This window comes from Coregonus lavaretus (genome assembly GCF_964263955.1).
Source record: "Coregonus lavaretus genome assembly, chromosome: 33".
NCBI lineage: Eukaryota > Metazoa > Chordata > Actinopteri > Salmoniformes > Salmonidae > Coregonus > Coregonus lavaretus.
The window spans coordinates 26,611,920-26,630,732 of NC_140020.1; the positions used below are offsets into that span (position 1 = coordinate 26,611,920).

Here is an 18,813-nt window from a genome sequence, read left to right on the forward strand (position 1 = left end):
AATGTGATCTCGACTGAACTGTAACTGAAGGAGTGGGATGGGTTTTTGATTGATCTATTTTAGTTTCTTGTATGTTGTCGTTTTATTTTTATCCAGTTCACTACCCCGTACAGTAGGTAATGGCAATACAACTTATAGGTTGTAGTCCGCTATTAAATCTCAAAGAAGAAGAAGAAGTAGTTCTGGCTCATAGAGATAGATAGAGGACTCATCTTTATATCTGTGCCATTATAGCTTCTGTGAAAGCATGGGCAGCGCCACTGAGGCTACAACCCCAGGAATCCCCACCCAGTTACGCTACTTTAAAATGGCGGAAGCATGTTGGAAGCCCTCAATGGCGTTGCCCATGCTAAAACTGCCTTTTGGCCACTAGAGGCCTCTCTCATTCTCTATGCTCTGACTGGAATCCCAAATCACCCACTTCTCCTTCCCCTTCACCTCGCTCCTCCATTTGCGCGTTCACCATACCTTCGCCATAAGCAAAAGTGTTCAAAAGCTGAGGCAGTGAAAATCATGGAGGGTGCAGGGGCTAATTAGACCTTCCGATAGCCACTCTGAACGAGTCAGCTACGCTGCCGACTTCAGAGAAAAGTGGTATCCCATAACGCACCGCGTTATTTTTGAGTGAGTGCAATTTCACACTAAAGAATGGAGAGGGGGAATTTTGCAATTTTTCATTTTAGTATTTAAATGTGGTACTTGAATTGCATCATTCAAGTCATGAGTGTGTCCCGAAGTTGATGGGTTTATACAATCCCCTCGCCACTCTTGAAGTCACCCTCAGAGTTTCGCCAGCAACACGTGACAACGGAGGGCCCTCCAAGCGAATTGGTAAGGGCGAGGGACTGATTTGGGATTCACTTTCTGTTTGCCACCAGAGCACGGCAGGAAGGACCAAACAATTAACTTCTTAAATTACAAGGAATAAAGGTAGCCAACGTGTAATGAATACTCAGGGAGAAAAAGGTGTTGATTCACGCGCAGAGCGCGTCAGGTGTTTATTACGCCTTCGCAGAAGGCAGGAATCGTGGTCACAGGCAGGCAATGGTCATACACAGGTAGGCAAACAGGCAGGAGAATCAAAACTAGGACTGAAGGCTAAAACTGGTTCTCACAAACGAGCTAGGAAAAGGCTTAGTAGAGTCAAAACGAACAATACCTCACAAGGCACAAACAGAAAGAACTGAACTAAATAAGGAGCTGATGAGACCAGGTGAGTAACTAACACAGATGAAATCAATGAACAAAAATGAAAGACAGGGCTACGTTCAAGAACACAAAGAAACAGGGCTACGTACAAGAACACAAGGTGAACTAAGAAAATAAATACAGAACCTTACACTACGTTTCCAAACATTGGTTAATATGGAAAAAGCGATCTCAATCCCAAAACATGTGCACTTTGTAGTGGTTACATTAGGTTAATACATAAATAAAAGCATGATAGTACGCTAGACTACGAGCTAATATTAGTGAAACTAATTAATGAATGTTGGTGTCCGGCTTGAAACTTCTTGGCATTCGACTACAAACTTCTAACTTTGAACTTTGAATGCACAAAAAGAATGATAGCACAAGCTAATATTAGCTGAAACACTAACAAATGGTTTATGAGCTAAGCTAATGAATGTCGGTGTCCGAATATGCACTGACTAGGCTACTAATTTCTAACACTGTATAATTCCATATTCCTACTACACATACATTCCACTTGAATAACAACAAAAGAGAAATAAACAAAACACTTTTTTACTTACAAGAATGATGAGAAAGAGTTGTTAATTGAGGCCCTTTTGGCTCCATGGTATCAACTCTTTGGGTCCAGCTAGGCCTATCTCTTTAGCAATGTTATTTTTTTGTATAGTCTCTCACTCGAGCACCTGATTCCCTTTTTTGTCCAAACTGGATTGAACTGCATTTGGGTATGCTTTCACTCCCCTGGTCCCAGACCTGTTTGTGCTGTCTTGCCATCTCCTAGGTCATTGTCAGAGCTGGGACCATAATTGTGTGACTTTACAAGGCTTTTCGTTTGTTTTTCAGTTATAAGTGCAACGAGAGAGTAGTGACAAACCTGGAATGGAATAACAACTTAAATGGACAAGATCTTAGCCAATCAAGACTCTGTCAATATGAATGTCAATTGGAGGACTCTAGTGGATTATTCCCCCACCAGGCCTCCCTGCTCTTTGCTTTTGGAGACTTTCCCAGCTTGGCCTGGGCTATATCTTTGATATAGATAATCTAACAAGTGTGTAGCTCAGTGTGTAGAGCAGGGTTGTGGGTTCGATTCCCACGGGGGACCAGCACGAAAATATATGCACTCACTACTGTAAGTCGCTCTGGATAAGAGCATCTACTAAATCGTAAGAGGACAAATCACTTGGGTTATGTTGGGGTAATGAAAATCCTTGATGCAGTAGTCTAGATTTTGTTATTTATTTATTTATTTTAATTTTACCTTTATTTAACTGGGCAAGTCAGTTAAGAACAAATTCTTATTTACAATGACGGCCTACACCGGCCAAACCCGGACGACGCTGAGCCAATTGTGCGTGCCCTATGGGACTCTCAATCACAGCCGGTTGTGATACAGCCTGGAATCGAACCAGGGGGTCTGTAGTGACGCCTCAAGCACTGAGATGCAGTGCCTTAGACCGCTGCGCATCTCGGGAGCCTGAGTAACTGATAAAAGTGAGTAAGGCTAGGTTCGTTATTTGATTTAGTCAAACTCTGTTAGCCTATGTACACCTTTTTCATTGCTGCCAATGGAGGAATATGCTGTTTCTATTTCATGAATACCTTTCTTGCTCTCAATCAGTCATCCTCCAATTCATGCATGTCATCTGCATTCATCTGGCTAAGATATGCAGCAGGCTGCACTGAGCAGGTTAAAGAATCACATCTCTGGTGTCATGTCTAATTCAGATTACACTTGTATTCCATTGTAGATTTGGAAGGTGCGCTGTCTGTTTCATTAGGTCAGTTATTGTCTACCTGAGCCGATGCTCATGTCCTTCATCACAGTAGGATTAAGAAGCTTTGTTGGCAGCCTTCTCCTCGTCTGGGTTACTGTGTGGCAGACCTGGGTTCAAATAGGCTTAGTTTTCTTTCAAATACTTTAGCTGTGCTCGATTTAGCTCGTCTGGCACAATGGAACCCGATAGAATAGCAACCATTGCGAACCCCAAACCTCGTCCACCTGGCTCTCCAAGCAGGCTCAACCAAATGCTGAAAGAGAACAAATGCTATTTAAAGCACAGGTCTGAGGCTGTGTGGGGAGCCCATCCCACAGGCTTCTGTTGCTTCTCTGTTCCCAGCTGAGGCTCCTCTGCCTGGGATTAGGCTGAATGTATTACCCATCATGACTCACTCTCTTGGTTGTTGACAAAAACCGACTAGAAACAGCTCAGGCCGCAGTGGATATATCCATATTAATAACCGTATCCAATTCAGACCTGGCTTTTCTCTGTACTGTAAAAATGAGGGAGAGGGGACTCAGGAGCCCACAGCACCGAGGACTGGAGGAGCAGAGGAGTGGATTTAAACATGGCTTTATACTATGAGTCAGGATTTGTCTTCAGATCTATGCTTTCTGTTTAATGTCAGTAAAGAGACTCATGTCCTTGGTCAAAAAATAAAATCAAGGCCACAACAGAGTATGAGGAAATACTCCCCTGAATTTCCAGCACATTGTCTGTACAGTACAAAAGCACCATTGCAATGGGTTATAAACTGTTGTAACAAGGTGAGTAGGACGGAGCCAGGCGCAGGAGATGTCAATCAAAGAATTGGGATTATTTGGCCAATACATCAGTCCGCAGCAATGCGTAAACCAAATACAGTGCGACTTAAATGCGTACTAGGAAAACAAAACACATGGGTGAATATCCCGGCGATAAAAAGTAACATAATGCTCAACACGAGCTAGCGACACCTCCACATGGAACAATAACACACAAAGACATGGGGAGCAGAGGGAATACTTATACAGAGACTGATGAGGGGATATGAACCAGGTGTGTGTGAAAAACAAGACAAAACAAATGGAAAGATGAAAAGAGGAGCGGCAGTGGCTAGAAGGACGGTGAAGGTGAACGCCGAAGCCTGCCCGAACAAGGAGAGGAGACAGCTTCCGAGGGAGTCGTGACAACTGTATAGGTTGATTCATAGGTCCATAGAGATCAATGAATATCCGCAAGTAAATATCTGAAAAGAGAGGGAGTATATATGAAAATGATTAAACTGTATATAACTCTGAGAGAAGATGTATACCCAAGGCTGTAGAGACAGAGACAGTTTATTCGCCAACGAGCAGCGACAACTTTCACAGCTCTGAAATCTGTTTAAGATGATACGCCAGACGTCTGTGTATTGTTACCAAGGCAACTGGAGCCTGGTCGTCTGGCAGTCATAGTGTTTTTGTGGCGGTTTCTGTGTCCAACAGCTGACTGCCTCCAGAGAATGGTGGTGGTCAGATACACAAGCTCCATAGCAAACCTGTTGAAACAATGTGTAACTGAAGTTCATGAGCTCTAGGCCACTAGATGCATAATTAGCATTGGAAATATTTAGGGATAAAATTAATGGTCTCTTATGAGTCCAGCCATGTCTATATGTCTAAAAGAAAAGTATACACTGAGTGTATAAAACATTAGGAACACCTTCCTAATATTGTGTTGCACCCCCTTTTTTGCCTCAGAACAACCTCAATTCGTTGGGGCATGGACTCTACAAGGAGTTGTAAGTGTTCCACAGGGATGCTGGGCCATGTTGACTCCAATGCTTCCCACAGTTGTGTCAAGTTGTCTAGATGCCCTTTGGGTGGTGGATGATTCTTGATACACACAGGAAACTGTTGAGCGTGAAAAACCAGTGGTGGAATAAGTACCCAATTGTTGTACTTGAGTAAAAGTAAAGATACCTTAATAGAAAATGACTCGAGTAAAAGTGAAAGTAACCCAGTAAAATCCTACTTGAGTAAAAGTCTAAAAGTATTTGGTTTTAAATATACTTAAGTATCAAAAGTAAATGTAATTGCAAAAATATACTTAAGTATCAAAAATAAAAGTAAATGTATGAATCATTTCAAATTCCTTATATTAAGCAAACCAGATGGCACCATTTTCTTGTTTTATTTTATTTATGGATAGCCAGGGGCATGCTCCAACACTCAGAAATCATTTACAAACAAAGCATGTGTTTAGTGAGTCCACCAGATCAGAAGCAATAGGGATGACCAGGGATGTTCTCTTGATAAGTGTGTGAATGAGGCCCTTTTTCTGTCCTGCTAAGCATTCAAAATGTAACAAGTACTTTTGGGTGTCAGGGAAAATGTATGTAGTAAAAAGTACATAATTTTCTTTAGGAATGTAGTGAAGTAAAAGTAAAAGTAGTCAAAAATATAAATAGTAAAGTAAAGTACAGATGCCCCAAAAAACTACTTAAGTAGTACTTTCAATTATTTTTACTTAAGTACTTTACACCACTGTGAAAAACCCATCAGCGTTGCAGTTCTTGACACACTCATACCGGTGCGCCTGGCACCTACTACAATACTCTGTTCAAAGGCACTTAAATATTTTGTTTTGTCCATTTACCCTCTGAATGGCACAAATACACAATCCATGTCTCAATTGTCTCAAGGCTTACAAATCCTTCATTTAACCTTTCTCCTCTCCTTCATCTACACTGATTGAAGTGGATTTTACAAGTGACATCAATAAGGGATCATAGCTTTCACCTGGATTCATCTGGTCAGTCTATGTCATGGAAAGAGCAGGTGTCCTTAATGTGTTGTACACTCAGTGTATATGTGAGTATGTAAATGTATGATTATCACACATACTGTATGTGGTTTCATCTGACCACCTGCTTTGATTCTCCGTACCGTAGCACACATCACAACTGCTGCTACCAGACTCTTATTATACTGCTCAATTTATTCACTTGCCCCCCCCCCCCCCCCCCCCCGCCCCAATACACGTGTATTATACTTATGCACAATATATATATAGGTGGTATGTGATATATATATATTCTACTGCCTTTTACTTTATGTTCGTATTCTTATTTTTTACTATTTCTTATTGTTGTGGCATTGTTGAGAAGGAACCTGCAAGAAAGCATTTTGTTGGACGATGTATACCATGTGTATCCCTTACGAAGCCTATGCTATGGCATCTCTGTAAGCACTAGGGGGCAGCATATGCTGTCTAAATGCCCATTTTTTCAGTGGAGCAACCTGTTATACAGAAGTAAAGTCTCCAGATGTGCTAAAGCCCAATTGGCTGAACTAGGCTTAGGTGGTATGTGACATCAGAGCTAAGAATGCAAGGGAATACAGAGAGGCCCTGTGGAAGTCTATATTTAAAGTGATCATTTAAATACCTGATCATGATCAAACCATTGATTATACCACCACAATGAGTATACCATTATGGTGTCCTTACTGAAAAGCAAAGTAATGAAAAACAGTTGCAGTAGGTATGATTTATTTTGTGATATGAGTTCTTATTTAAATATGTGTTTTTGGTACATTCAAGCAGTGAGTCCCTATGTATGTCTTGCTTTCAAATGCATATAAGGAATAGCACCATGTTTTCCTTTATGCAATTTATTTGGTGTGTAAGCCTAAACGTTAAGTGGTCTGAACATAGTCATTTACAGCATAGTTGTTATTTTTTTTTACAGATTGTATGAGTGTGTTTCAATCAAGTGCAATCTGTGGTAACATACTGACCTCTGGTGGCTGCCTTCTGAACGGTTGTCAGATCCAAGTCCATCTACACTCATCAATGTAGTATTGGTTAACATCAGGGTCATGCTCAGTGGGGCACACTGTAGCGTAACATTTTACAACAGAGGAGAAAGATCTTTCTGGTAACTACTCTGTGACCTCCTTTAAACAGTTTCCAGCCAACTCCAGGTACATTGGGATGTTTCTTAATAAGGTTTATTTAAGTTCAGAGCATACATCACAGATTGCATCTGAGAGTGAATCCCACAGGTTTTCAGTTTATGCTCATACAAACTCTTTTTGGCTCAACATCCACTATGAAGGGGGGAAGTTATAAAATATTTTGTCAAACACTTGATAAATGTATTGTTAGAGGGATGTCATAGAGGGGTGTACTGTATGTAGCCAGAAGTATTGTGAGAACAAGCTGATTGTTGGTGTAAGCAAAGTGCTCCACACAGTATATCAGTGTTAGGAGTTGTCATAACGCAAGTATTAGTCTGGGTCAACAGTGCACAAAGACTACTGAGAAATAGAGCTCTGTTTAGTACTCAAACACCGCATGGATTTATTTATATCATCACAGTAGTGGACAGCATTTTGATACATACAAAAGTTATTTTTATGCAATAACTACATCTTTTTTTGCACTGGATTGATAAGAAATACTGACCTTTCAACCAGAACCTCTTTTGATTTAGTGGCCAAGAAGAAAAAATTATATGAGCTTTTTAAAGGACAATACAAACTTTTACATTTCAATTAGTCCCCAGTGCATTAAGTCCCATTCATAGTACTGCTTTAGGAGAGTCATTTCTCATACTGGCACACTCCATCAAAGTGAAAAGGGGCTCAATGACAATGAATGACTTCATAGATCACATTTAGATTAATCTTCTACACCAGACAGTCGTAATTTAGCGTCTACATTACAGCATAAATCTTCAGTGTCGTGCACCCGAATTGAGTCTGTAGTCTGTATTTCTCCATAAATCAACAAAGGAATTTCAACAGGAGTTAGATAGCTTACGAGGTAGAATTTTGTAGACAGCTAAATTGACTATTTGTATTAATAAACATCTTAATGATTCGGAACAGATGTCCTCCGGTAATTACAAGTTTAACAAAGACAGAAATATCTGGAAGTCCCTGATCACTTGTTCACCTCATTTGGTCTCACACAAACGACTGACGGAGATTGATCCGATTAGAAGACAGAACATATTTACAATAAGTAAAAACAGCTGAATATTAAATGTTTCAGTCTGGATCAGTTCAGATGGACGGACGGACAGACTTCAAGACAGACACTCTTGTCACATCACAGTTTGTTTCACAAGTTGTTTACATTGTATCCTTTGAGTGTCCAGTCGTCCACTGGAGGTGAAATTAACCATCAGGAACCATTTATCTGACAATCTACGGTTTAACATTGTCCTGAACACTTCTTTTGCTCTCTTCCTGAAGTGTCTCCCCACAATGACATACAGGAAAGGGTTAATGGCACTGTGGGTGTATGCCAGGTATGTGGACAGCTGTATGCTAATGTCCAGAATGTGACCCCAGAGGCACCCTGGAGTGACCTGGAGGTAATCCAGTGTGTCCAGGAAGCGCACCACCTGGTAGGGTGTCCAGCAGATGAGGAAGACAGTGAGGACGGTCAGGACCAGTTGTGTGGCCTTCCTCTCTGACCTCACCCCAGGAGTTTTTCTGATCTGACCATTTTTCAGAGTGATCACAATGTGGCGACTGCAGTACGCCACCACTATCACAGGAAGCAGGAACCCAACCACGTTAATGGTGACATTGCGCTGGATCTCCCAGTCCGGCTGGGGGTAAGCCAGGTAGCAGGCCGTCACCCCCGCCTTGGCCACGTATTTCACCCTGCGGAAGAACAGGGTGGGCAGACTCAGCAGGAACCCCACGATCCATATCCCCAGGCAGATGCGCTTGGCCCAGGTCGCCCTTCGCAGCCGGCTTTGGCACATGGGACGGACCAGAGCCAGGTAGCGATCAACGCTAACCAGCACCAGGAAGAAAACACTACAGTAGTAGTTCATGGAGATGGCCACGTTGACCAGCTTGCACATTGGTTCACCGAACGCCCAGTGGTAGCCGTTATTGATGGTAGCGGCCCAGAAGGGTAGACAGGACACCATGACCAGGTCGGCAGCAGCCAGGTTGCCCAGGTAGACATCGGCCACGGTGCATTGCTTTCTCTGCAGGCAAAAGACATAGAGGACCAGGCCGTTGGCCAACACGCCCACCACACTGAGCAGAACCAGGTAGGCTGGCTGGTAGGTGGAGAGCCAGTCCCAGGCTGCAGTGTAGTTGTACAGTAGTGTACAGTTGTAGGGGTCCAACTCAGTCCAATCCAGCTCTGAGTATGGGTCCTCAGTGGGGAGGAGCCTCTCGGTTGTGTTCAGGAACATTGGGAAACTGGAAGAAAGTATTAATTTAACTATTTGTCTTTTTTCCATGTTTGTTCACATAGTGTCAAACATTTTTGAAATCATTGAACTGCAACATCCTAAGGAAAAGGAGACACAATATGAGAATCCACCTAAGGGGTGACACATAACGATTCATGGGTTTTTCCTGGCCGTACTAAGTCATACCTTTACTTTTAACAGTGGAAAATGTGAAATACTGTACGTGACTAACGAGAAACAGATACCAGTGTAGTGTTTCACTGATGGGAGTAGACTACAGCTCAGGAATCCCTCAAGTCTGCTAACATTACTAGACCTTGATTCATTCTGATAAGAAGAAATAGTAGTGCCATGACTTGTGTTGGTCCATTACATAACTGAAGCAATAGCACATTTTCAAAACTATGTAAGAAAAAATACAAGCTCAGTTAGTGCTCTGTTTAGCTTCTGTGTGTGTTGTCTATCTGTGCTCAATGTTCATACAGTACTCATTTTCCTGACCGTAAAAATGGCCCATTCATTATATGTTGAGGAGTGTATACAACTTTTTGCTATTTTTAACTTGGATCCGTTCCAATTTAACCACTTTGAATTATTTCTCTTTACATCCTTAGAATAACTTTTCCATGCTGCCAAAATTTAGCATGCGCTGCATACAATAAAAGTTAAAAACATAAAACACTGCCTTTAATCACAATTGAACATTTCCCCCCCTTTATCTTTCTCATTCCATGAAGATCCCTGTTGGCTTTGAGGCTAACTCACCTTATCTCCAGAGCTTTGTGGTCTCAGTCCAGATGTGCTCCTTCTCCGGGTTCATTCCTGATGTATTATCATCATGACCATCTGGCCTCCTCTGAAGAGCGTTCTGGGAGGATGGCCGCTCTTATATGAGCCGAACACAGATCATCCCAATGTCGTCACTTGGCCTCCAGCACAGCCCAGTTTTTCCCCTAAGTAGGCCTACTTCTTTCTGGCTCAACTATTTATCGAAACCACGACCCACTGTTGTTTCATTGGAGAGATATAAAAGGAGCCACATTTACAGTAGGAATGGTTTGCAAGTAAACTGCATTGAGCTAGATCCATATAAGTGTGGGAAAGTCCATTAGAGAGGTTTAAATGTTTTGAATACATGTATCCAGAGTTAAACCTTGTCCTATTTTTGTTTGATTCAATCTGAGGATATTATAAATTGGCTGTGGAGCTTGTCTCAGTTCTCTTTCAAACAAACTTGCCAGATTCATTTTACCGGGTAAACAAAAATTGAATTTGACTGATGAAACACACTGTACACACAGTATGGTACTATTTCTGTCATGTTCAATGTACATTTGGTTGGAAGTTTGGACTCCAGCAAGGCTAGGCTATAGGACTGTATTGCACTAAAGCAACCAGCCTTTCTGGACCAGTGGGAACACCGGCCTTTGAATCCCCTGAGCCTCTGGGCTTCTACAGCCTAATCTTGTAAAGTACGTCCAGCAACCCCCCGATATAATTTGTTTATCATGTTCGCACAGAAAAGCTATTAGATTTGCAGAACATAAGGTTTTCTCTCCTTATAAAGCATGTCATTGTTTTTAAGTTGTTTATTTTATGACCTTGGCCTGGACCTGAATCTAGGTAAATGGTCACTACAGGGATACAATTTACTTGCCATCCTTGCTGTGCCAGCTTTCTTAAACTTTTTTTTAGCTTCTAGGGCATTGTTCTATAATAATACAGAAAGTAGAGTAAAATACAGTGCCTATCATAAGTATTCACCCCCCTTGGATTTCTTCAATTACTTTTGTGTTAAAAAGTGGGATTCAAATGGATTTAATTGTAATTTTTTTGTCAACGATCACAAAATACTCAATAATGTCAAAGTGGATACATTTATATATATTTTTTTATTAAGGAAAAATAAAACATGAATATATCCTGATTAGAGAAGTATTCACCCCTGAGCCAATACATGTTAGAAACATCTTCTGCCCACCCAGGGACATTATCATTTGGGGGTGGCATGAAGCCTCGAGGTTAGAGAGTTGGGCCAGTAACAAAAGGTCAAAAAATCTGTTGCTGTGCCCTTGAGCAAAACACTTAACTCCAGGGGTGTTGGACAATGGTGACCCTGGCTGTGACTCCACTTCCTGTGGGTGTCTCAGGGGGAGTTGGGATATGCAAGAAACACTTCCCACTGGGCACACACTGGTTGAATCAACGTTGTTTCCACATAATTTCATTGAACCAACGTTGAATTGACGTGTGTGGGTTGTGTGTAAAAATTACAGGCCACCAATTGTACAAGTTCTCCCACTTAAAAAGATCAGAGAGGCCTGTAATTTTCGTTATAGGAACACGTCAACTATGACAGACAAATTGAGAATTTTTTTTCCAGAAAATCACATTGTAGGATTTTTTATGAATTTATTTTTCAAATTATGGTGGAAAATAAGTATTTGGTCACCTACAAACAAGCAAGATTTCTGGCTCTCACAGACCTGTAACTTCTTCTTTAAGAGGCTCCTCTGTCCTCCACTCGTTACCTGTATTAATGGCACCTGTTTGAACTTGTTATCAGTATAAAATACACCTGTCCACAACCTCAAACAGTCACACTCCAAACTCCACTATGGCCAAGACCAAAGAGCTGTCAAAGGACACCAGAAACAAAATTGTAGACCTACACCAGGCTGGGAAGACTGAATCTGCAATAGGTAAGCAGCTTGGTTTGAAGAAATCAACTGTGGGAGCAATTATTAGGAAATGGAAGACATACAAGACCACTGATAATCTCCCTCGATCTGGGGCTCCACGCAAGATCTCACCCCGTGGGGTCAAAATGATCACAAGAACGGTGAGCAAAAATCCCAGAACCACACGGGGGGACCTAGTGAATGACCTGCAGAGAGCTGGGACCAAAGTAACAAAGCCTACCATCAGTAACACACTACGCCGCCAGGGACTCAAATCCTGCAGTGCAAGACGTGTCCCCCTGCTTAAGCCAGTACATGTCCAGGCCCATCTGAAGTTTGCTAGAGTGCATTTGGATGATCCAGAAGAGGATTGGGAGAATTTCATATGGTCAGATGAAACCAAAATATAACTTTTTGGTAAAAACTCAACTCGTTGTGTTTGGAGGACAAAGAATACTGAGTTTCATTCAAAGAACACCATACCTACTGTGAAGCATGGGGGTGGAAACATCATGCTTTGGGGCTGTTTTTCTGCAAAGGGATCAGGACGACTGATCCGTGTAAAGGAAAGAATAAATGGGGCCATGTATCCTGAGATTTTGAGTGAAAACCTCCTTCCATCAGCAAGGGCATTGAAGATGAAATGTGGCTGGGTCTTTCAGCATGACAATGATCCCAAACACACCGCCCGGGCAACGAAGGAGTGGCTTCGTAAGAAGCATTTCAAGGTCCTGGAGTGGCCTAGCCAGTCTCCAGATCTCAACCCCATAGAAAATCTTTGGAGGGAGTTGAAAGTCTGTGTTGCCCAGCGACAGCTCTAGAGGAGATCTGCATGGAGGAATGGGCCAAAATACCAGCAACAGTGTGTGAAAACCTTGTGAAGACTTACAGAAAACGTTTGACCTGTGTCATTGCCAACAAAGGGTATATAACAAAGTATTGAGAAACTTTTGTTATTGACCAAATACTTATTTTCCACCATAATTTGCAAATAAATTCATTAAAAATCCTACAATGTGATTTTCTGGGTTTTTTTCCTCATTTTGTCTGTCATAGTTGACGTTTATCTATGATGAAAATTACAGGCCTCTCTCATCTTGTTAAGTGGGAGAACTTGCACAATTGGTGGCTGACTAAATACTTTTTTCCCCCACTGTATAAGCACTCCCCCAAATTATTGTTATTTTGGCAGTGATTACAGCTGTAAGTCTTTTTGGGTAAGTCTGTAATAGCTTTGCACACATGGATTGTGCAATATTTGCCCATTATTTTATTCAAAATTGTTCAAGCTCTGTCAAGTTAGTTGTTGATCATTGCTAGACAGCCATTTTCAAGTCTTGCCATAGATTTTCAAGCAGATTTAGGTCAAAACTGTAACTAGGCCACTCAGGAACATTCACTGTCTTAAGCAACTCCAGTGCAGATTATTTTCTTGCTGAAAGGTGAATTCATGTCCCAGTGTCTGGAGGAAAGCAGACTGAACCAGGTTTTCCTACAGGATTTTAGCTGTGCATAGCTTCATTCCATTTCTTTTTATCCTGAAAAACTCCCCAGTCCTTGCACACAGAGGAACTTCAAACTTACTATGTGGTTTGTAAGTAAGCCAATTTTCTTAACTTATTTAGGCTTGTCATAACAAAGGGGGTGAATACTTATATACAATAAAGACATTTTAGTTATTTAGTTTTTATTAATTTGTAAACATTTATAGCATTTTCTTTTCACTTTGACATTATGGAGTGGGTCGTTCTTGAATTACCGTGGCATTTTTGGCATTGCATTTTGGAAAAAATGTGCTTCATTCTTCTAGATTTTGTATTTATTTAAATGTATTTTGGTACATCTTCCCATTCTAAATCATCCTTTTAAAATAATTTACTAAAGTGATATGATTCATAATTTTGCTCAACCAGTGGAGGTGGTTGAGTGTTTAAAATACCTAGGGACACAAATTGATAACAAGGTGCGTTTTACAGAGAATGCAGACTGTATTTTTTAAAAAGGTAGCCAGCGCCTGTTTTTAATCAGAAAATTGAAGGGGTTTTGGATCAGCCAGGATGTTCTGGAAAGTAGTTTGGTGGAGAGCATCCTCACATTCAATATGACAGTCCGGTATGGTAATCTGAGCATGAGGAGAAAAAGCAAATTTACCAGAAGTGTAAACACAGCCAGCAAAGTAATTGGTCGACCATAGTTGAGCAGTCTGTTCCACAAGGCAACCAAAAAGAAGGCGCTGGCTGTCGTTGGTGACCCCTCCCACCCTCAGTTCGAGAAGCTTCCCTCTGGCTGGCGCTTCAGAATGCCCATGGCAAAAAATAACGTGCTCAAACATTCATTCGTTCCTTGTGCTGTTGGGCTACTAAATGCAATTGTATCGGTATATGTATTTATTTATTGTTTTCACCTTTATTTAACCAGGTAAGCCAGTTGAGAACAAGTTCTCATTTACAACTGCGACCTGCCCAAGATAAAGCAAAGCAGTGCGATAAAAACAACAACACAGAGTTACATATGGGGTAAACAAAACATAAAGTCAAAAATACAACAGAAAATATATATACAGTGTGTGCGAATGTAGTAAATTATGGAGGTAAGGCAATAAATAGGCCATAGTGCAAAATAGTTACAATTTCGTATTAACACTGGAATGATAGATGTGCCAAAGATGATGTGCAAATAGAGATACTGGGGTGCAAATTAGCAAAATAAATAACAATATGGGGATGAGGTAATTGGGTGGGCTAATTTCAGAATGGCTGTGTACAGGTGCAGTGATCGGTATTCTGCTCTGACAACTGATGCTTAAAGTTAGTGAGGGAGATAAGAGTCTATAGCTTCAGAGATTTTTGCAGTTCGTTCCAGTCATTGGCAGCAGAGAACTGGAAGGAATGGCGGCCAAAGGAGGTGTTGGCTTTGGGGATGACTAGTGAGATATACCTGCTGGAGCGCAGACTACGGGTGGGTGTTGCTATGGTGACCAATGAGCTAAGATAAGGCAGGGATTTGCCTAGCAGTGATTTATAGATGGCCTGGAGCCAGTGGGTTTGGCAACGAATATGTAATGAGGACCAGCCAACAAGAGCGTACAGGTCACAGTGGTGGGTAGTGCATGGGGCTTTGGTGACAAAATGGATGGCTCTGTGATAGACTACATCCAATTTGCTGCGTAGAGTGTTGGAGGCTATTTTGTAAATGACATCACCGAAGTCAAGGATCGGTAGGATAGTCAGTTTTACGAGGGCATGTTTGGCAGCATGAGTGAAGGAGGCTTTGTTGCGAAATAGGAAGCCGATTCTAGATCTAACTTTTGATTGGAGATGCTTAATGTGAGTCTGGAAGGAGAGTTTACAGTCTAACCAGACACATAGGTATTTGTAGTTGTCCACATACTCTAGGTCAGACCCGCCGAGAGTAGTGATTCTAGTCGGGTGGGTGGGTGCAAGCAGTGTTCGGTTGAAGAGCATGCATTTAGTTTTACTAGTGTTTAAGAGCAGGAGTGTTGTATGGCGTTGAAGCTCGTTTGGAGGTTTGTTAACACAGTGTCCAATGAAGGGCCAGATGTATACAAAATGGTATAGTCCGTATAGAGGTGGATCCGAGCGTCACCAGCAGCAAGAGCGACATCATTGATATACACAGAGAATAGAGTCGGCCCAAGAATTGAACCCTGTGACACCCCCATAGAGAGTGCCAGAAGTCCAGACAACAGGCCCTCCGATTTGACACATTGAACTCTATCTGAGAAGTAGTTGGTGAACCAGGCGAGGCAGTCATTTGAGAAACCAAGGCTATTTAGTCTGCCAATAAGAATGCGGTGGTTGACAGAGTCGAAAGCCTTGGCCAGGTCGATGAAGACGGCTGCGCAGTACTGTCTTTTATCGATCGCGGTTATAATATCGTTTAGGACCTTGAGCGTGGCTGAGGTGCACCCATGACCAGCTCGGAAACCGGATTGCGTAGTGGAGAAGGTATGGTGGCATTCGAAATGGTCGGTGATCTGTTTGTTAACTTGGCTTTCAAATACTTTTGAACGGCAGGATGGATATAGGTCTGTAACAGTTTGAAGAGGGGGATGACCGCGGCAGCTTTCCAATCTCTGGGGATCTCAGACGTTACGAAAGAGAGGTTGAACAGGCTAGTAATAGGGGTTGCGACAATTTTGGCGCATAATTTTAGAAAGAAAGGGTCCAGATTGTCTAGCCCAGCTAATTTGTAGTTATCCCGATTTTTCAGCTCTTTCAGAACATCAGCTGTCTGAATTTGTGTGAAGGAGAAGCGGGGGGAGGGGGGGTGGGGCATGGGCAAGTTGCAGCGGAGGGTGCAGAGCTGGTGGCCGGGGTAGTGGTAGCCAGGTGGAAAGAATGGCCAGCCGTAGCAAAATGCTTGTTGAAATTCTCGTTTATTATAGATTTATCGGTGGTAACAGTGTTTCCTAGCCTCAGTGCAGTGGGCAGTTGGGAGGAGGCGCTCTTATTCTCAATGGACTTTACAGTGTCCCAAAACTTTTTGGAGTTAGTGCTACAGGATGCACATTTCTGTTTGAAAAAGCTAGCCTTTGCTTTCCTAACTGATTGTGTCTATTGGTTCCTGACTTCCCTGAAAAGTTGCATGTCGCGGGGGCTGTTCGATGCTAATGCAGTATGCCACAAGTTGTTTTTGTGCTGGTCAAGGACAGTCAAGTCTAAGGAGAACCAGGGGCTATATCTGTTCTTAGTTCTTAAGATTGAGAGGAAAACACTTTTAAAGAACAACCAGGCATCCTCTACTGACGGACTGAGGTCAATATCCATCCAGGATACCCGGGCCAGGTCAATTAGAAAGGCCTGCTCGCTAAAGTGTTTTAGGGAGCGTTTGACAGTGATGAGGCGTGGTTGTTTGACCGCAGACCCATTACGGACGCTGGCAATAAGGCAGTGATCGCTGAGATCCTGGTTGAAGACAGCAGAGGTGTATTTAGAGGGTAAATTTGTCAGGGTGATATCTATGAGGGTGCCCATGTTTACAGATTTAGGGTTGTACCTGGTAGGTTTGTTGATAATTTGTGTGAGATTGAGGGCATCTAGTTTAGATTGTAGGTTGGCCGGGGTGTTAAGCATATCCCAGTTTAGGTCACCAAGCAGTACGAACTCTGAGGATGGATGGGGGGCAATCAGTTCACATATGGTGTACAGGGCACAGCTCGGGGCTGAGGGGGGTCTGTAGCAAGCGGCAACAGTGAGAGACTTATTTCTGGAAATGTGGATTTTTAGAAGTAGAAGCTCAAACTGTTTGGGCACAGACCTGGATAGTATGATAGAGCTCTGCAGGCTATCTCTACAGTAGATTGCAACCCCACCCCCTTTGGCAGTTCTATCTAGACGGAAAATGTTGTAGTTGGGGATGGACATTTCTGAATTTTTGGTGGCCTTCCTAAGCCAGGATTCAGACACTGCTAAAACATCAGGGTTGGCGGAGTGTGCTAACGCAGTGAATAACTCAAACTTAGGGAGGAGGCTTCTGATGTTAACGTGCAAGAAACCAAGGCTTTTACGGTTACAGAAGTCAACAAATAATAACGCCTGGGGAGTAGGAGTGATACTGGGGGCTATAGGGCCTGGGTTAACCTCTACATCACCAGAGGAACAGAGGAGGAGCAGAATAAGGATACGGCTAAATGCTTTAAAAACTGGTCTTCTAGTGCGTTGGGTACAGAGAATAAAAGGGGCAGATTTCTGGGCGTTGTAGAATAGATTCAGGGCATTATATACAGACAAGGATATGAAAGGATATGAGTACAGTGGAGGTAAACCTAACTGTTGGGTAACGATGAAAGAGATAGCATCACTGGAGGCACCGATTGAGTCGGTCTCCGTGTGGGTGGGACAAAGGAGCTATCTAAGCCAGGTTGAGCTGGACTGGGGCTCTACAGTGAAATAGTACAATACGAAATAACCAAAACAGCAATAAGCAAGACATATTGACATGGGAGAGAGGCATAAAGCATTCACAGGTGTTATTCGAGAGAGCTAAGACAAACAACAGCTGTTAATGGCGACAAAGTTTGGGCTGAGGCTAAACATAAACAGGATGTGGTACCGTATAAAGGAACAGTCCAGCAGGCATAAGCTGTATAGCTGAGTTATCATAAGGTCAGAGTGAACAGCAATAGGAGAGTTCGGAGGTAGTTTGGGGGCTGCTACAGCACTGGAGAGCAAAAGGCACGGCTTGCGTGTGCTAGCGGGCCGGGGCTAGCAGATGGATCTTCGTGATCAACGTAATAACGGGAAGCCTGTTGAAACCACATCAGACGATTTTGTCAGCAGACCAGTCGTGTTGGATCGGCGGGGCTCCGTGTCAAAACTACTAGGTACCGTCCGGTTGACAGAGAGGTAGATAGCCGGGAGATGGGCCTGGCTCGAGGCTAGCTCAAGGCTAACTGGTGCTTGCTAAGGGGCAATGGTAATTAGCCAACGACAACAGCCATTCGGTTGCCGCTAGCTAGTTGCGATGATCCGGCGTTAGGGTCCAGTGATTCTGGCAGAAAATCCGATATGCTCTGGGTCGATAGCACGCTGTGCAGACTGGCCGACAAATTGTCCAGGCTAGAGTTAGAGCTGGCTGGTGGGCAGTGCAGGCAACGGACAATGGTTTAGACCACTAACGGTGGCTAATAGCAAGTAGCTAGCTAGCTGGCTACAACAGCCATTCGGTTGCAGCTAGCTAGTTGCGATGATCTGGTGTTAGAGGTCCAGTGATTCCGGCAGAAATCCGATATGTTCTGGGTCGATAGCACGCTGTGCAGACTGGCCGACAAATTGTCCAGGCTAGAGCTAGAACTGGCTGGTGAGTAGTGCAGGCCCCAGACAATGGTGAAGATGCTAATGGTGGCTAATAGCAAGTAGCTAGCTAGCTGGCTACCACAGCCATTCGGTTGCAGCTAGACTAGTTTCAGCTTAAGGTTCTTGATAAAAGTTATAAAGAAATA

General features: G+C 42.7%; 1 protein-coding gene across 1 annotated transcript; it reads right to left on the reverse strand.

Moving 5' to 3' along the window:
* Positions 1 to 7,282: 7,282 nt before the first annotated feature.
* LOC311108841 (B2 bradykinin receptor-like) lies at positions 7,283 to 10,026 on the reverse strand. The gene is made up of 2 exons (XM_084151605.1): positions 9,934 to 10,026; positions 7,283 to 9,175 (listed from the first exon to the last, which is right to left on the reverse strand). The coding sequence occupies exon 2, from the start codon at positions 9,166 to 9,168 to the stop codon at positions 8,053 to 8,055; it is 1,116 nt and encodes a 371-aa protein (XP_084007731.1). The 5' UTR covers positions 9,169 to 9,175; positions 9,934 to 10,026; the 3' UTR covers positions 7,283 to 8,052.
* Between the last annotated feature and the right edge of the window lie 8,787 nt (positions 10,027 to 18,813).

Coding starts and splice junctions, on each gene's coding strand:
- LOC311108841 (XM_084151605.1), bottom strand. CDS start 9,168: ATGTTCCTGAACACAACCGAGAGGCTCCTCCCCACTGAGGACCCATAC.